This window comes from Balearica regulorum, chromosome 14 (assembly GCF_011004875.1).
Source record: "Balearica regulorum gibbericeps isolate bBalReg1 chromosome 14, bBalReg1.pri, whole genome shotgun sequence".
NCBI lineage: Eukaryota > Metazoa > Chordata > Aves > Gruiformes > Gruidae > Balearica > Balearica regulorum.
The window spans coordinates 17,029,231-17,047,230 of record NC_046197.1 but is presented as its reverse complement, the minus strand read 5'-3'; the positions used below and the strand labels follow the sequence as shown (position 1 = coordinate 17,047,230).

Sequence of the window (18,000 nt, the reverse complement as noted above, 5' to 3'; positions counted from 1 at the left end):
GGCATATTTGCTCTGAGATAGCAACACATCATGTTCTCTAATCCCACTTCCGACAGCACTGCTGGTGATGGAAGTTGTATAAAAGCCCAAGATTACTTTGCTGTTGTTACTACTCTTCTTCTAAGTACAGGAGATACTTATCCATGAAAATTAAAAATAATTTCTACACAATAATATGCCTGCTATACTGTATCTGCGAAATTAAATTTATTAGCACTCGGCAATGTCAGTTACAGCTTCTGAAATTCTAGTAATTTTGTTACTTGTGAGAGTATTTTATTCCACCGTAACTTTTCTGTGAAACAAACAAAATTATAAAGATTGTTATACCAGAGCTTCTTCCCAAAGTATCATGTCTAATATCAATGTGAATGCCAAGTTAGACTCAGATCACTGTTCAATATTCAGAGCCTTTAAGGTCTCCATCTATCTTTCTACTTAAACATCTTTCTTTAACACAGTCTGAAAACAGCGGCACATGCTCTAAAGTGGCAAAGTATTTATTTGCTCAGATATAGGGGTGTTCATTCTAACTAGTTGTCATGTGTCAGCCAAGAGATAACTTTATATGCTATTCTCACTTTCTTTTTTAATATGTTTGCTTCTTTATAGCCCTTGATCCATCCAAAGATCCATGTTTGAAGGTGAAGTGCAGCCCACATAAAGTGTGTGTCACTCATGACTATGAAACTCCTATTTGTGTAAGCCGCAAGCAGCTGGTACACAGGTAAGGACACTTTATGTCGATTGAGGTTTTTCTGTCTTCATAGACATCCATGTGATGAGGAGAAGTAAAATGAGAAATCTCCAAAATAAACATTAAAAAACATAATTTAAAAACTTTCCTTTAAAGTTTAATTTCCAATTTTTTTTCTGAAGATAAACAGAAGTCTTATTATTTATAATTTATTATTTATTTATTATTGCAAAAAGATGAACTGGAACATGGTGCACCAGGTAGTGCGGAGTGCAGGGTGCTCTCCCAGTGCTGTGAGTGGTTTTCTCCTTGCAGAAAGCAGTAACCATGCATATTTTAAAATCTGAAAACCTGGAATATGAAATGAAAACATTGTGTCAGAGACATCTATAGTTCCAGTAACTCAATTAGAAGCAAATAAAGAGATTGATAAAGATTTTAAAAAAATAAATATATAAAACCTCTGCTTAAATTTGGCAAAGAACTGAAAAATGTTGGTGGAACTTTGTAGAGCATCTCCCCGGGGAGTCACATAATTACAGAAAGCTCCAGATGTGATTGTTGAATGACTGAATTAAGAGCAAATGAAATAGCTAATATATCAAAAGCTTTGGCCAAGATGCTCAAATTAGACCACAGAACTTCACTGAGAGAAGATACGAATAAACAACAACAACAAAAAAACCCTAATGAGTATAGGTTGAAATATTCTACAAACAACCAAGAATGAAGAAATTTATAAACAAATTTAGAGCAAGCAAATTAGTATTGCCCTCTTTGGAAGCAGAACAAGTAGAACCAGTAAGGAAACTGGTCTTGAGTATCTCCAGAGTCTCTCTGAGTCAAGACCCAGAATAAAACTGAAGAACTAAGACCCTCCACTTGCCAACAGATGTCGAATAAAACCTGTACTGCTGTAATGGACAACTCTGAATGGTTGCTCTGTACTTTGAGAAAAATATGTTGTGTTGCTTTCATTACGTTTGAGTGATAAATCTGGGGATTGGTCTCCAATTTCTTTCGCTATTTAGTAGGGAAGCAAAAATTTGCCTCTAACAACTGAGGTCCCTAAATGTCATTGTCAGCTGAGATCGTAGTTCCACAACTGTTTAAATTCAGGATGATCTGGTTCCCATGTACCAGTTCTACATCTCATTTTATCTCACTCCTACCTGGCTGAGGAAGCTAATCCAGTAAAAAAAAAAAAAAAAAAAAAAAGAAAAGAAAAAAAATCTTTGATTTATAATACATAGTAAATGGTGTAATGTGCATAAGGCAGCATGTTTAATCTTTGGTTTTCAATATGGAATGAACCCTGGGAAGGATGTTAGGAGTATGGCTATGTGCAGCGCTTACATTCTAATGACATTTTTGGCATTATGTAGCTTACATTTTCTAGTTAGGGTGGATCTAAAGCACTTGCATTATATAGTGGTCCTTATATATATAGACATAGATGTTGAGCCAAATGCTTTCTGAGCTATTTCCAGTATTTAATGTCCCAAAAGCAGTCAAAATGGTACAGAGTAATGGTATAGAGGAGGAGCTGAATATCCCTTTTTCCAGAAACCAGGCTGTGTTTCATGTGATCTCGCCATGATTCCTCCACTGCCTGCAGCTAGTTCAGCTAACCTTTGAGTAGCACTCTGACTATGGAGATAAATAGCAAAGTATTGAAAACTTCCTTTGAAAATTCTCCAAACAATTTCCAGCAAGTTTTGTAATGCTGAAAGAACCACTGCTGATGTGTGATAGTGGCACATACGTCCCCAAAGTAGTTTTATTCTCAAAATATCCAGCTACCCTTGCCTCAGAGGGTAGGCATGTCATGAGGAAAGTAACTAGGCCAAATTCTCTGCTGATGTGGATCAGCGGAGTGACACCACTAAAGATTTTCATCTTTAGTCCCACAACATCCTGTTCTTTTTTCTGTGCCTGACCTGAATACTGCTGTACATCTGACCCCAGTTGTATTTAAGGCTGTGTTAATCAGGAGCAAATGTGTTCCAAGAGATGGAGTTGCACCTATTTAAAACCAGCGCGAGGCTGAATACATCACTGTGGGCACATGGGTCGTAAGAACCATCGAATAGCACAGCAGCATTGCGATTGCTTGGCGCATCCACAGTGCTTTTGGGTGTGCTCAGAAGGATTTTCCATTTCATGCATCATTATCAACTTGCTGTAGTGGCTTTAGAAAGCACGTAGGCTCAGCAAAAAGTAATCAGGAGAGCAACATCTTGCGTTATTGCTGAGGCTTCCAGACGGAGCTACGCCGATTTGCATCACCTGATTAACTGGCCTGCTGAAGAGTTGCAGCACAAGGAAACTGTATTTTTCCAGGCATAGTGTAGCTAACTTTGAAATCACCGGTGACAACGCAATGCCATTGCTGTTTCATCTCCTTTGTGCTGGAATGCACACTTTATAAACCACTGCAAGAATACAATAACAGTGTATAAAATTGAGTTAAATGAAAAATCATTATTTTACATTTACTCAAACCCTGGCTCCGTGATGGCTAACTCATCCCGTAAGGCTTTCAGACAGGGCAAGCCCAATGCTTTTGATCCTGCCCGTGGTGGACCTGCTGGATGTGGGATCCCCTGACGCAGCTGGCAGGGCTCGTGGGGAGGGTCCCTGGGAGAGCAGCTCACAGTGCCGGGAGGTTCGATGGTGGGGTACCAGCCTGGCAGCCTTCCTCCTTCCCTCTTCCTCCTTTCCTCCCCTCCACAGTCACCTGGTGAGCAGCCCTGGGCCTTGAAGATAAGGGAGAAGAGGTCTGAGAGGTATTTCAGACAGATAATAGCATTCTGTCAGCACATCCTCTAAGGCGTTTACAGTACAAATTGGACAGGGCATTATGAGAAAAGGCAAGACTGAGCAGTGATTGAAGAGTGTGTAAAAGATAAATTTGAAGGTACCTTCTTATATACTTAATAGTCCTTGAACTAATGATAGAGCCTTATGAAATCTTTTGTGTGGATTAAAACCCTTTTCAATTTGGACATGATCTATGATGAAAAATCTTTATTAGTTCAGTTTTGCATGAAATGCAGTAGTTAATATCTCTCAAAGATATCTCATACATTTGCATTCCTGTAAAACTTCGTGCAATTTGTCTCTGACGGTGTTAGTGCAGCTGACAGGAAGGAAAGATGTCACTCTTGGGCTTTTTTGAAAAGAACAGAATGAGAAAAGAGGACTGATGAAAAAAAATGGGCATATTAACATGTCCAGGGTTTTCAGCTTTGTTCAGTCCATTTAACTGGCCATCACCAATTAGCTCATCACCGCAGTGTATGTCACTCACAAAGTTAATCAAGCAATGTCTCTGCTTCTCTGCTGTGACTTAGGAATCCAGCTATTTGCTCAGTATTTCTTCGGTACTTTTGAGGCTACTGCTGCTGACAGAAGAGGCCACTACTGAGTTCCTCATGATTTTTTTTTTTTTTTTTTTTGGAAGATCTGGACAAGTTCCCAGATAAAACATCTGTTCTTCTAAATTATGCATCAAATGCTTGGTCTGACCAATGTGGCAACTACACTTATCCACAATGAGCAGACAAATCTCCCTCTCTTCCTTTACAAATCCTGCGTTTGATGCACCATTTCTGGTTAGGAAGGACCCTGTTGAAAACAAGTCCAGTAAAACATCCCCATATGTGAAACTGAGCATTTTTGTACCGCTGCTATTCTATGTGCTATTTGTGTCCTTTAAATTGCATCCAGAAGGGAATTCATGAATGAAGGAAATGAGTAATTGCCAGAACGTCAGTGACCCACCTGCTTTCAAGAACTGCTTGGGAGCATCACAGAAAAATCTTTGACCACAGCAGATGCACTTTTAGGGATTTATTGAAAAGTTGTGCACATAAGCAAGGATTTTAAACAGCGCTATTCCTCAGGCTTGTGCATGTCTGGGGTTTCTCTTGCTTGCTTTCATACTCCGCCAGTGCTGCTCAGTGCCAGTGAGGGTTGGCACACCACCAAGCCCTCCTTTGGGGGTAATATCTTCCCCTGCTGAAAACCCAACTCCCCCGTTTTCAGCGACCTCAGCGATGTGAGGGAGGACTTGTTCCTAAGCTCGTGATGTGTAATTCTGCCTAATTTATGTGGTAATGTTTATCAAAGCCTGAACGCGTGCACAATCTATATGAGGTGTTGTAACAGAACTAAACCTAGGAGATGATTAATTATCTCTGGATCTACTAATAACATCAGTTTGTTCTCCAATTAGCCTTGCTGTGTTCATAGCTTTTTTTTAATTCTCTTGTCCATTTTCATGCTGATTCAGGAAATAATTGTTGTTCGTTTGTGTATTAAGTACAATTCAGGAAAAAAAGCATATTCCAAAAGGAACTTTACAAAATAACATTGTTCAGCTTCCTCTTGGTATATTTATCACTGTTAACTGTATGTGTTTTACTTGTATTTTCTTCAAAGGGCTACCACAAGCAGCAAGATAGGAGAACTCAGACAATAATAGGGCAAGACCATTCTGAGGTTTATTCTTTTTTTTTGTTTTCTTTCTCCATGGAGACTACCCAACTAGTTTTTCTAGTAAGCTTTTATTACTTCTGAACATATCCAAATCAAAGTGTCACTATTTCTAATTTCTCTGCAAATCCCCACTTTTCTTTCAATTTGTGCTAAAATGAAGAGGGAAGGGACATGACTCCCTAACAGGGTGAATTCTTCCCCATTTCATTGAAGTCTTGGTGCTAGTTTGCAAGCTGGCAGAGGCAAGAGAGGCAAAATTATGCAGAAAATCTGAAAAATCTGCTGTAAAAATACTGTTCTTTCAATTATTATTTAATCTTAGTTGAGGAAAAATGCAGTTATTTTCAATGGTGCTGCAGTAGAACACAGTTTGTTCACCTGTCTTGGGTAGGCAGCATCCAAAAAATGTGTCTGGGACACTGAGGCTTTCCTAGAGTAACAGGACTCCGTAACTTTAATGGTGAGATGTGGGACTCCACTCAATAATTTAGGATAATACCTCTCTATAATAAAATCCTTATGAAAATTAAATTGTTAATGCATGCAGAAACCATAAATATCAAAATTATTTTTCACATCCCCAGAGGTTTTGGAAGTTCTGGGATGAATTCACAGTTATGAACTAATTTTTACTGCAGATTTGTTTATTGGCACCAAATGAATTATTTTGTCAATTAACATTTTCAGAATTAAGGGAAGAAAACTGACCAGTTTACAGCAAAACTAAAATCTTTTGACCATTGTTTTAGGGGGAAAAAAAAAGCTATTTCAAATTTGTTGGATTTTTTTCTAAGTAACAATACGGCAATATTTACATCTCTCTGCAAACTGTTTTGGAGTTGCTAAATCTGATTTTCCCTGAAAAAAAAAAAAAAAGGAATATTTCCAAGCAAAACACTTTATCCACCTCTAATGCTGAGCATTGATTTCTCTAATCTACTGGCATAGATTTTTGCTTCAGAAGAAAGAGCGTTGAAATATTTGATTAAACACACACTCACAAAAAAAAACAGATTGCATTATTTTTTATCCAAACAAATATATTGTACTGGGGAAATTGCCAAAATTTAGGCTTATTATTCCCAAGGGTACCTCTGACAGAATCTTGGAGAATTATTTTAATCCTCTATGAATGAAAGTTCTAGACATGAACAGGATGGCGTAAATGGCATTTTTTTAAATTTGTAAACTATAGTGCATTACTCTGTAAAGACTATTATTCTTTCTAATATATAATCACTCATGGTACACTGCACAGTTTAACTGTAGCTCATGCTGTTTGTCCAGAAAAATAAATGAGAATCCAGGAAAATCAAAGAGAGAAGGGCTTTTGAGGTCACAGCCAAGTACATCACATAATGTGATGCGCAAGTGTTGTGTGCAAGTCTTTAGAGAAAACTTGAAAGCTTTAAAAAATTTTTCATCTCTGGACCGCCTGACAAAAAAAAGGCATGCCTCTGCTACAGTGCAAAAGTTTTGGATTTTGCAGCAGACAAGTAATAGACACGGGGAAATCAGGAATGTTTGTTTTTCTTATGCGGGCTAAGTTGCCTTTTAATAAGACAGAGAGCACATGGTATGGTGTGCCATCAATCTACCAGTGCTCAAGGGGACCACTGAATATCACGAGAGAACAGCATAAGGGTCTGGCACTATCCTTTATTCCCCATTACAGTTATTTTAAAAATTTTGATTATGAAAATTATGACCTAAGCATGAACTCCCAAAAGTCAGTAGCTTTTCCTCCAAGACAGTCTCCATCTTTAACAGCCCAGGATTCAGTCCAAGGATGCTTAAATATTGGAACAGCACTCACTGGTTTTAAAAGCAGATTTTACTCTACTGAACAGGATAATCTGTAAACTGTAGGTCTCATTCTCCAAGTAGTCCATGTCTCAGTTTCAAGTCTGCGTAAGGTAAATGGCTTTTAACTAAAGAGACTGTAGGGAGAGTCTGTGGAGGGACTACCTTTCATCAGTCAAGATGGTATGAGCTAGTTCTGTTCCCAATCATGAGAGTGACCTACTTGCTGCCAGGAGTTTCTGCACAAAAATCCTCCAGTTTAGTATTTTCTGGAGGAAGCTGGCTGTGGTATCTCCCCTCAACAGACAAGACTTTTAGCATGTTTTCTGACTTTCCTGAGTTCTGGATATGCTCGTGACTTCAGTTTATTTCAAAACTCAGAGGTAGAAGACCCCTGAGCATTAGCCAACATGTAGAAGGAAAGGTCCACTCTCTTTGACTTGAAGTACTGCAGTCATCTTTAAAACCCAATTCATATATGGTTCCTGACTCAAAGCAAAAAGTGCCCAAGTTTTGGGCATTTTGGCATTTCTGTGCATTTTCAGTCTTCCACAGAAAAATGTAGACATGCTAAAATATGGTCAGGCGGAGCACAGCTATCTCCCATGGAAACTGCGCAACAGCTGACAGGGGGATTGTCACCAATAGCCTAGATGGGAAACTTTCTGCGTCCCGAGGCCAATTAGCCACTCTGCACTTGTCTCCAAGAACTGGTAACTCATTGCTAGTCATGCTTCATCAGCTTTAGAGCTCATTAGAGTAGTGCAAGGTGACTGTCTCCTATTGGACATGAGTAATTTTTGAAATATATGATAGTGCACAGCTCTTTTATAATGGATTTTAAAGTGTGTAGTCCTCATCTCTGTCTGCTTTGGCATAACAATAGATGAACTTGTTCTTGCTATCAACAGGGGATTTACTGTCTTTTATTCACAGTCACCAAGCACCTGGCTGCTGGGGTGAACGTCTTACTGCTAAGGTCATTGCCTTTTACTCTGCAGCTCCTATCTTACTGTGCTCTACTTTACTGTGAGGATGCTGCAAGCATAAAAGGCAATACAATGGTTATTGAGACATTCTCCGGCTGTGTAACTCTTTTTAGACCAGTATCAGGGCACTCACTGAAAACCACCTCAATACCTCCGGATACCTTAGCTATCATCAGAAAGGTATTATATTGAATAGAATAAGAAAATAACCTATTATCTTCTGCACTTTGATTAACATTTATAAATAGTTTCGCTTATGCATTTGAAGACAATATTATTGGATGGGTTGAATATCGCTTCGTAATATTCCTGCTCTTATTATTTCGAGTTGTAGACTTTTAGCAGTATATACAAATGGACCAGAAGTGACTTCTTGGATCATTAAGTCCAAACCCTCTGCAACAGTATGGTAGAAACTTTTGCATTAGCCTACCAAGTTCTGTCTTAAAGATAATAAGGTTTATTGCACCCTCTACTCCATTTGGAAGAATCCTTAGCATCTGAACCCTTCTGGTTAGAAACCCGCTAATATGTAGCCTAAACGTATTCAAATCCAGCTAAAACTTCTGGAGTTTTCCTAAATGGTTCCTCAGTATTTATTTGGAAAGAATAACCTTCTGTGGTTTTGCTAGACTAAACAAATGCTCTTTTTTCTTATAAAAAACCTCTCTTAAAAAGACATTTATTCCTCTTGCCTGTCTCAGTTTTCCTTTGTAGCAGAGCTTATTGGGCTTGGCTGCTGAGATCAGTAAAGAAATGAAACCCAAAATTATCACTTTGTCTTCTTGCTGCTTAAAGTCTTTGCACATCTTTAGGCATTATATTCCCTCTGAGTCACTGCTTATTAAGATTTTAATCTTTATTTCTCAAATTAATCCCCTTTTAAGTGCCTGTTCTATCCATGCCTGCTTTAAACCTGTGGTTGTCCTTCCGTGAGCCCCAGTAGACTATCTCCGATTCAGATGTCTGTATTCCAGGTGGGCTTTCAACTGAGCTTTCGGGAGAACAGTTCTGGCTTTGATGTTCTATGTATCTCTGGATTGATATACAGTCCAGAATTGGGTAGATGTATGTGCAATTTGCTCTTTCAAGGATTTGCACATAGCATTCTACTCACTAGAAAAATACAATAGCCAAAATTACTTTTATCTAAACAAAACATTTTTTATTAACATGATAACAAAAGGAGGGGGAAGAAAGAGTTTGAAATAAATACAAGCCATAACTAGCCAAACATTACATATAAACTACATAGAAAATTCAGTGTTTAGAGCTCTGAGATCTGACTAATATGAAACTTAAATGTTTAATGGCAGAAAATGCATATGTGAAGGTGAATGTGTGACTATTACAGTTAGAGTCGATGATCTTAAAGGTCTTTTCCAAGCTAAAGGATTCTATGATAAGCAGCAGATTCATAGGGAACAAAGGCCAGCAGGAAAATTTAAATGTATGAAAGCTAAGATAAGGGCAACACAATGTTTCTTCTTTAACAGTTTTACTATCTTGGTGCGTTCTTTCATTGACTGTAGAATTGATCATATATAAACCTCTTGATATAGCTCTTATCAACTTCTTGAGAGCTAGCCTCCAAAGCTAAGTTAACAATCAAAAGCTCCTGCTTGCCTTGAGATATCTGGAAGAAGCCTGAGTTAAAAGTTCAATCACCTCCTCCACGGCATTTGTCTACTCCTGACTTGGATTGTGAGTCGTTCACAACATAAGGAATGTTGGCTCTTTTGTTGTTTGGAAAGCTCCTCTTGTTCACTCTGAAGTGAGCAAGAAATGAAAACAGTAATTGGTGTAAATGCCATCTGCTAGGCAAATGTCAAGAGACTTGCCAACAAATGAATAATGAACAAATGAATAAAGTTGGATGGGATTCACTGCCTTTGTATCCTTGTCCTGTAAGAAGATGTTAGGCCTTGCATACAGAGTAGCTTGGTAGTTCTTGGATTTGCAATGCTTTTTCGAACAACCTTAACACATCTCCATTATGACTATTATCCAAATGCAAACAGGTGGGTATATTAAGATGTGGGACCCAGGAGAACAGTTCTACAGGCTCTCCCTATATCTGTCAGTGGTACCACATTTGACCAATGACCTTGTATGTCACGTGCATGTGTTACTGCCTTGAGCTGTTGGCTGACTTTCTCTATGACTTTGTTAATCCTCAAAGGACCTGGAATCTGCAATCTTTCTGGGTTTACCACAGCCCACTAGATCCAGTATCTATTTCCCGATTCATGCTCTTTGTATTTTCTATATGCTAAAAATCTTAACTATAGGACTGCTGGAAACAAATTTGTAACAATATTTAATACGTGTCTGTATTTTTGCTGTTTATCCTTTTCTTAAATCTGTTGAGTAATCTAGTCAGTCAGAAATTATTATCTATGTTTACAAATGACCTCCAATGCTCTTAAAATTATTCTGTATTTATACAATAATCTGTTTACTGGAGATTCTAAATTTATTGCTGGTTTTTGCTGTAGAAGCCCCAGGACATGAATGTGTTCAGTGGAAAAGTCTTTTTAGAGCTAATAAAAGGCATGCTTTTGTAAGATTGGGACTGATGTTTACAGCGAAGGAATTTTATTAAAGCTTTTCTTCAATTTCCAACATCCCATTATATTGAAAAAAGTATTAAATGTGCAGCATTTTAAAATCTGCCTTTTGATAAATGGCATTATAGATTCCAATTGCAGTGAATATTACAAACAATATATTTCGAATGAAATTTGCAAATTAGGCCTTTAAAAATATTGCATTTCATTTGATGCTGGTCAGTTTGCTCCTTTTTACAATCGTGTGTCTTCAGTGTGATGCAGACTCAACATATATAACTTTTAAACCTACCAAAGACTGATCTTTATTGTTCGTAAAACAGTTCTGTATTTTACCATTGCACTTCGGAGATTTTCCAGTTATCGCTTCTAGAGCCTTTCAGTAGCAGTGAACGCCATTGATAACAACAGGTTAACAGTCTAATGAGTTGGGCCAGGCTCTTTTACACCTCTTGCCTTGCATAGTTCACAGCTTTCTACCCTGTGTGCATGGCTCTCTTGGGTGGGAAACTTTGGCTTCTCTAAAGGTGGATGTCGTTTTCTGCAGAGTTCTGCTGAATTTCATATCTTGTTCAATATCCTTCATCATTTCAGGCACAAAGCTTCACTAGGAAAAATGATGAAGACATATCCAAGACCACCCTGAGGAATTCATCAGCCAGTATCTTGGCGTTCATTTTTGAGTTAAAGATTGCAAAAAACTTGTACTGTGAAGATCTTTTCCACATAGGCTTGCCAGCTCCAAACAAGATTAGCAACAAAGGCATGAATGACAGCTAATATAAGAAGTTGAAAAAAGTAGTCTTAGGTGGTTTATCCCTTTCACAGCCATACAGTTCCATCTAATGGCACTCTTTTCAAAGAAATAGCATATGAAAACAATAAAAAGGAGCTTTTTGCATCATTCATTTTCTTATTTGGTGCAAGTTATGTCATCAAAATTAACTTTTAATCTATTACTTCCCACTTCTTTAATATTTCAATTTCTATCATTCTCTTTTCATTAATAAGGTTATGATTGCCTGCTTAGTGCTGTGCCAGAACTCATCAAGAGCTCAACCTACAGATTTTCAATTTAGTCATTTTATATCAGATTAATTCAACCAATGAACCACGAATGACATTATGGACATGAGCCACCAAAGTACAGTCTGTTTAAAGCTCTGTATATAGGGAGTACTAATGATGATTAGAAATCAACCCAAAATATTTTGCTTCTTTAAACATGTCTGTTCAGCTATCACTGTTCCACTTACAAATTAACTCTAGAAAGGCAATGCTGTGCCATTAACTTTTTAGGCAGAAAGAGTAGTATCTTAGCAGATTTGTGAAAGATACATTGCTTGCATCTCTAGATTTAAACCAGTTTTATAATATATGATAATTTCATTCCTGTGAGCGTCTTCTATGTCTTAAAAAAAGAGGAGGAAAAAAATCTTGATATTGCTATGTAATACTTTATACTTCTTATTATTCAGCCAATTTTTTAAGGGAATCGAGGAAGGAAACACCATGCCAATGTAATTGCAGTCCAGATCACCAATGCAAAAGTCTTGCATGATCTCTCTAATAATTGGAAGAGGTGATCAGATGTTTGAACTACAAAAGCTAAAAAGGAAAAGAAGAAAGTTCTCTCCTGTGGTTTAAGCTCTTCCCTTCGTTCTTTCTCATAGAATCATAGAATCACAGAATGGTTTGGGTTGGAAGGGACCTCTAAGATCACGTAGTTCCTACCCCCCTGCCATGGGCAGGGACATTCTTCCTTGAATCTGCTGTGAAAGTCAGCGCTAAATTCTCAATGCCAGTAGTCAATTTTATCTCCTACCAAGCCCATTCATGGCTTCTTAAAACTGAAAACAGTTATTGTTTCAGAATGCCACAGCTCTCAGGATTTGCCCTGGTGGATTTCACGGTCTGGAGGCTGTGAGCAGGCAGTCCATGAGATGATGTTGAACTCCAACATTCATTTTCCTCAACAGGAAATTGTGATTCATTAAAGTCCATCTCATACTTACATAGCTGTAGAGTTGGAAGCCTACAGGGTCATTTTATGTTTGGAGGATCCATATTCACCTTTCTCATCTGTAAATTCAGTGGTATGTCTTTTATCAAGGACGGTATATTCACTCTAAGCTGCTTAACTGGCTACAGTGTAGAGCTGTCTAAAATAAATAAATAAATAGCAAATATATCATGAAGATTCTGTTATATTAATGAAGTGGAATTAACAGGAAACATTTCATCTGTCCTATTAAATCTTTGTGGAATAGTGGGGGCAGGATGATTAACAAGTTTCCAAATTAGTTAAGTAAGAATTACCAAGCCTTCATTTTGCTGTCAATTATTTGATTTATGTTCTTTACTTCAACAATGAAACCCTAAAAGATTCATTGCAAGTGAATACAGAATGTTCAGTGATTGCAATTGAAAAACTCAAAATTTTTAGCAGATTACAGAGTTACTTCCTACTCTAATTAGTATATTAAAACAAAAAAAAAAAAAAAAAAAGAAAACTTGTATTGCAGCCAGTGTAAAAATGCCACCTCTGTGAAATCAGATATTGCAATTAGATACAGTACTTAAAACTGGGTTGTTTGGGGTTTTTTTATGTTCTTGGATTAGCTTTTAACTTTGTAGAATTATCTGTATAGTCTTTGTGGTCTCAGTTTGCACAGCTGAGCTCCCTGCTGAGGTTTTTTCACATTGGCACATTTTGAGGAAGTAGAAACAGGAATGAGCTTAAAATGAAAACAAGCTTCAGCTTTAAGAAGTATTGAGTAGACATGTTCTGGAGTTTTCTGACAAAATGGTTTTCCTGTCAATTCAAAAAAACATTTCCTAGGAATGGAAAGAATAGTTCTTGACAAGATAGTCTCACACTTCAGAAATGTGAATAGGTTGATGAAGAGACCTTGAACGTAGAATGTAAAGAGAGGTTCAACCCTTGTGACTCAGGTAGAATAATCTTCTGGATCTTCTGATAAGTGGTTATTGGCTTTTCTTTATGGCTTTCCCTGAAAGTCTGTAGTTTTTATTCCTTTCTCTCAGTGTTAATTGGAGCAGGGATTTGGTCTCATCAGCCTAGGTGAGTGCCCTAATCACTGGGCTGTCAAATTGGTGTCTGTCCATGTCTGACAGATATGAATGAATATTTCATTAATTATGCAAAATTCACTCAGTAGTGTGATGGTTATGGCATTCAGCTGGGGCCCAAGCTCTACTGAGTCAGTGCCGCTATTGTTAACAGAAGGGTAAATAAAATCCACCCCCGTGACTTTCCAGCGTTCCACCTCTGAGAAGTCAGTAAAATCAGACGGATGTAATCACCACCTCCTGTCTTGATGGTATTGTATGTTAATCTATTGTATGTTAAGGTTGCGAAGAGAGTCTATAGCATATAGTTACCCCCAAATGACTTAAATATTCAATTATTATTGTACCTACAGATAATAAGACATTATTTTCTGTCATTACTATCTCAAGAGACAGAGAATGGCTTTGCTCCTGGAAAAGTGTCCAGAGACATTTTCTTTCCTGTTTTCAGTGTTTGGAAGTGACCTAGCATTGCTGCTTTCATATTTTATTTCTACAATGGTAGAGATGAAACACACTGGATTATGATTTCTGAAAGATGAAATCCTTTGCCTTGGTCTTCGCTGTTTTCTGACAAATGCCAACTATTTAAAAAAAGAATAAAATCCCAGTCTCCTTTCTTTTCCATTTTCTGGGACAGTATCTTTAAAAAGTGGATATTGCAAAGACTTTCCCAATAGCCCTCAACTAGCCTTTTTTCTTAGAATTCGCTTTGCATACTGAAGAATAGGCAATTTCTATCATTATCTATCTTCATACTTTTTCCAGGAAAAGCAAGTGCTTCAGAGCATTCAAAGGAGTTGCTACTAGAGCTGCAGGATTCAGGAAAAAGAAAAATCTCACAAATCTTGTGAACGCTTAGTGATGTGATCACTCTAACTACTGCAGTATTTTGCTTATGTTACATTTTAACTCTAGCAGCAAAACTTGTCATGAAATAAATATTCTCTGACAGTCTCTGTACTTTTTTCCTGCCTAGAAGATCTGCACTTTGAAAAGAAATTATTTTGTCTCTTAATGAGGGCTTATGTTATCTCACACATCTGAATAAACATGCTCCTATAAAGCATAACACAGTTTTAAAATAAAGAACAATTTTTGTACCTTGAGGCTCTTTTACAACCCCGTAAAATTTCAAAATTATGTTATCTTTCAAAAAAAAGGAAAAAATACCCGAGGGCTAAAGCATGCAGTGCAGTTCATCGGAATCCCATTTTCACTGATATATTTTATCTCCTGTTTATTTTTATGTATTTTTCTTTGTCCTCTGGCCTAAACTATATTTTCACCTTTAGACTTTTCTCATGTTTCTTTCAGCACTGTACTTTGGAGGAACAGGACTGTCCTGACAGTTATGATTGGGATTAGAGGAGCTTTCTGTGGCAGTCCCAGTTTTGACCCAGACTGAATCAATCATCTCTAAATTTTTCATGTAACACATTATACTAGAAAGGAGCAGTTTTGTAAAAGTTTTGGAGAAGATATTTGAACTACCTAAGTTATTTCACTTTTGCAAAGAAATCTTTGCAAGCTTTTTATTAACAACATTGTTTATTAAATTTAAGATGATGTTTGCTATTTACCTTAAAGATACAAAACTGAAGTTTTGTTCTGAAGTAACATTTAAACTGTCAGTGATGGAGAATGCAGCCTTAAGACTTCAGTTTATGCTGCAAATTTGTCCATTTGTCTCTGTTTCCCCTTTTTTTCTCCTTTCACTGGCAATAATTTTGAGCCTTCCAACTGTATTAAACTCAAAAGGCTTCACAAAATACAGAGGATAAATGTGACCTAATCACTCTCATTAAATCAGTTTATTAGTACTCTTTGTTGGAATTGGTGATAAACTGTTTTCTTCTCTTTTCACAAATTTGGAGTTTTAGCGTTTTTCCATCTTAACACAAAGACAAAATCATGAAAAAAATCTTGTTCAGATACACAATAAGGTTCAGTCACATTACTCCAAGCGTTTGTTCATCTAATCTTGAAATATATCAGTTTGATTTTGATGTTTCAGTTTTAACAACTTATGGTGTAAGTTTTGTTTTAACACAAAAAGGCTTTTAATATAAACTACCCTATAACTCTGAATTTGGGTAAGTAAAGGATTTTGACAAGATTAGCTCTTGTCTCCTTCAGCATTTTTAAAGGTATGGAAATCCATTTTCCCATGGATGATATTCATTTCAACCAGTCGGCATTTGCTTCTTTGAGAAAGAATTGTAAAGTACATTTCTAAACTTTCCACATTCTCAGTTTCAAGACAAGGGCCTCTGAGGTACCAACTACTTACCCTGATGCACAGGGAATAAAGTAGTAGGTTGGAAATGATGATTCTAGAAAATGAGACCAGAATAGCTGAGAGAGAGATATTTATAACACCTTATCCTTTTAATTGCTGTAGTTTGATGGAATTTGCTAAAAAAAGCGGGGAAACAGCTCTTTCAGACAAGCAATTACTTGGCAGTAGCATACCAAGCTATCCATATTCTGCTAGAAAGCTATTGCTGAGATTCTTGGGTGGCTGCATGCCTTACATCTCACAAACTACCTGGTGCACACCAATATCCTGCTAATGCGCACTTTGTTACGGCTTGTGGCCATACTGTATTTCTTGTATTTACCTGTATCTATACAGCTTCTAGAGACAATTGTCTTTGTGTCATCCACGCTCATACTATGTAAGAGCCAGTATGGTCTGCTTATTCTAGTTTTGTTATTGTAACTTTGTCACAGCTTTATTGTGATAATATCTAGAAAAATGTTATTTAATATGTATGGGGAGTGACAGTGGGGAATTTTGCTTTGCTGATTTAGCCAGCCTCTAGCTTTGATCACCACACAACCCATCTTCTTTTACGAAACAAAACAAACCATTCTAATTAGTTGGTTGTTACAATCAGCGATCATCTACTGTGGAAGACTACTTAACCTTAGTAGTAAAGTGTAATGTAAGTTTTCTTGCTCATTTGTTTAATGAGTTAAGAAGTCAAGAGGACAGGGTTAGTTAAGAGTTGAAAATATTAATAATGAATCAAACCTACTCCTCTCATCTAGCATCCAGTCTCTTGACTTGCTCAGAAGATGACTCAACAGAGAGAAATATAGGGAACTTACCTGTCCTCTGCTTTTTTCCCCCTCCTTTTTAGAAATTCTTTCATTGTACCTTATCGGCATTTAAATTGATGGTCCATGTTGAACAGAAAGGACTTTTTGTAGTTTTGTTGTATAAATTAGTCTGTCCATTCTTCATTGCTGTACGTTGTAATGCTGTGTGCCATTATTCTGGTCAGTCATCTGGCTTTAAATCTCTTTCAAGTCCTTTGACAGATTTTCTTAGTTTTAGCTAATCCAGTTTACCTGAAGCCTAAGACTGCCAAATTGAATTACACTGCAGTCATTCCTACTTAGCACCTCATCCATAGTTAATTTCTTGAGCTCCTAGGTTTTATCTGTGTATAAATTTTTCATTTGCAACAATATTTTAGCTTAGCAAAGGAAGAGCTCAGAACTCTGAGGGTTTTTTTTAATTAGTTCCTTTGATAGTTCAGAAATTTTTGCGTCGTTTTGAACCAGCTGCCTGTATAACTGAGGTTCAGAGTCCTTTCAGAATGTCATATTCCAGTTTTTGATGAAACATAATGAGTTTCACCCAGTCCTTGACAGCACACCAGCAATATTTTGAGTGCTGAAATGTAAACCTTGCCCTCTTCACAGCTGAGTAGAGAAGAGCTCCGTCACTGACACCTTAGGATCATGATCCAGATGAGATAAATTGTCTGTAGACTGTTGGTCAGAAAACACAAGCTGAAGTTCCAATGTTCCTGATATTCGGTGGTCTGATTACTCCAGTTCACCTGTTTATAGGGCTCTGCTAAATTCTAAAAGGTAGGAAAGAAATGAGAATCATTAGAGCGTGAATCCAAAATGCAGTTGTTGATATATGAAGCAGCCTTGCTGTACTGCAACCCTCAGAGTAAGATTTAACCAGCCTTTGGCTTCCTTTATATGTAAGGAAATGGGCTCATGCAGAAGGTATCTCAGAGCATGTAAATTACTTTCCAGCTCTGGGAAGAAACAAACTCATGTTCTGTATTTAACCTTTGCAAATACCTCCTTCCCTCGCCAAAAGTTTTATTTACTAATGACCCAGAACTCTGACAGGTCTAAAGGTAAAAGTACATTTTGTATCCTAAACAGTATACAGACTGAAAATAAAAGAATAGATTATAAATGAGAAAAATGTGAGAATGATTGTTCAGGTGATCTGAAAGGATTGTAGGAAGAAGATATAGGACAAAGCTAAATTCATATTTTCCTCTTGGACATAGTGGAAAGCAGAAAG

General features: G+C 37.2%; 1 protein-coding gene across 1 annotated transcript in view; it reads left to right on the top strand.

The window, feature by feature from the left end:
• Positions 1 to 18,000, top strand: part of SPOCK1 (SPARC (osteonectin), cwcv and kazal like domains proteoglycan 1) — a 315,620-nt gene that overhangs the window by 183,703 nt on the left and 113,917 nt on the right. The window contains exon 4 of the mRNA XM_075766315.1: positions 613 to 727. Within this exon, the coding sequence (XP_075622430.1) occupies positions 613 to 727 (115 nt within the window). The remainder of the gene's footprint in view (positions 1 to 612; positions 728 to 18,000) is intronic.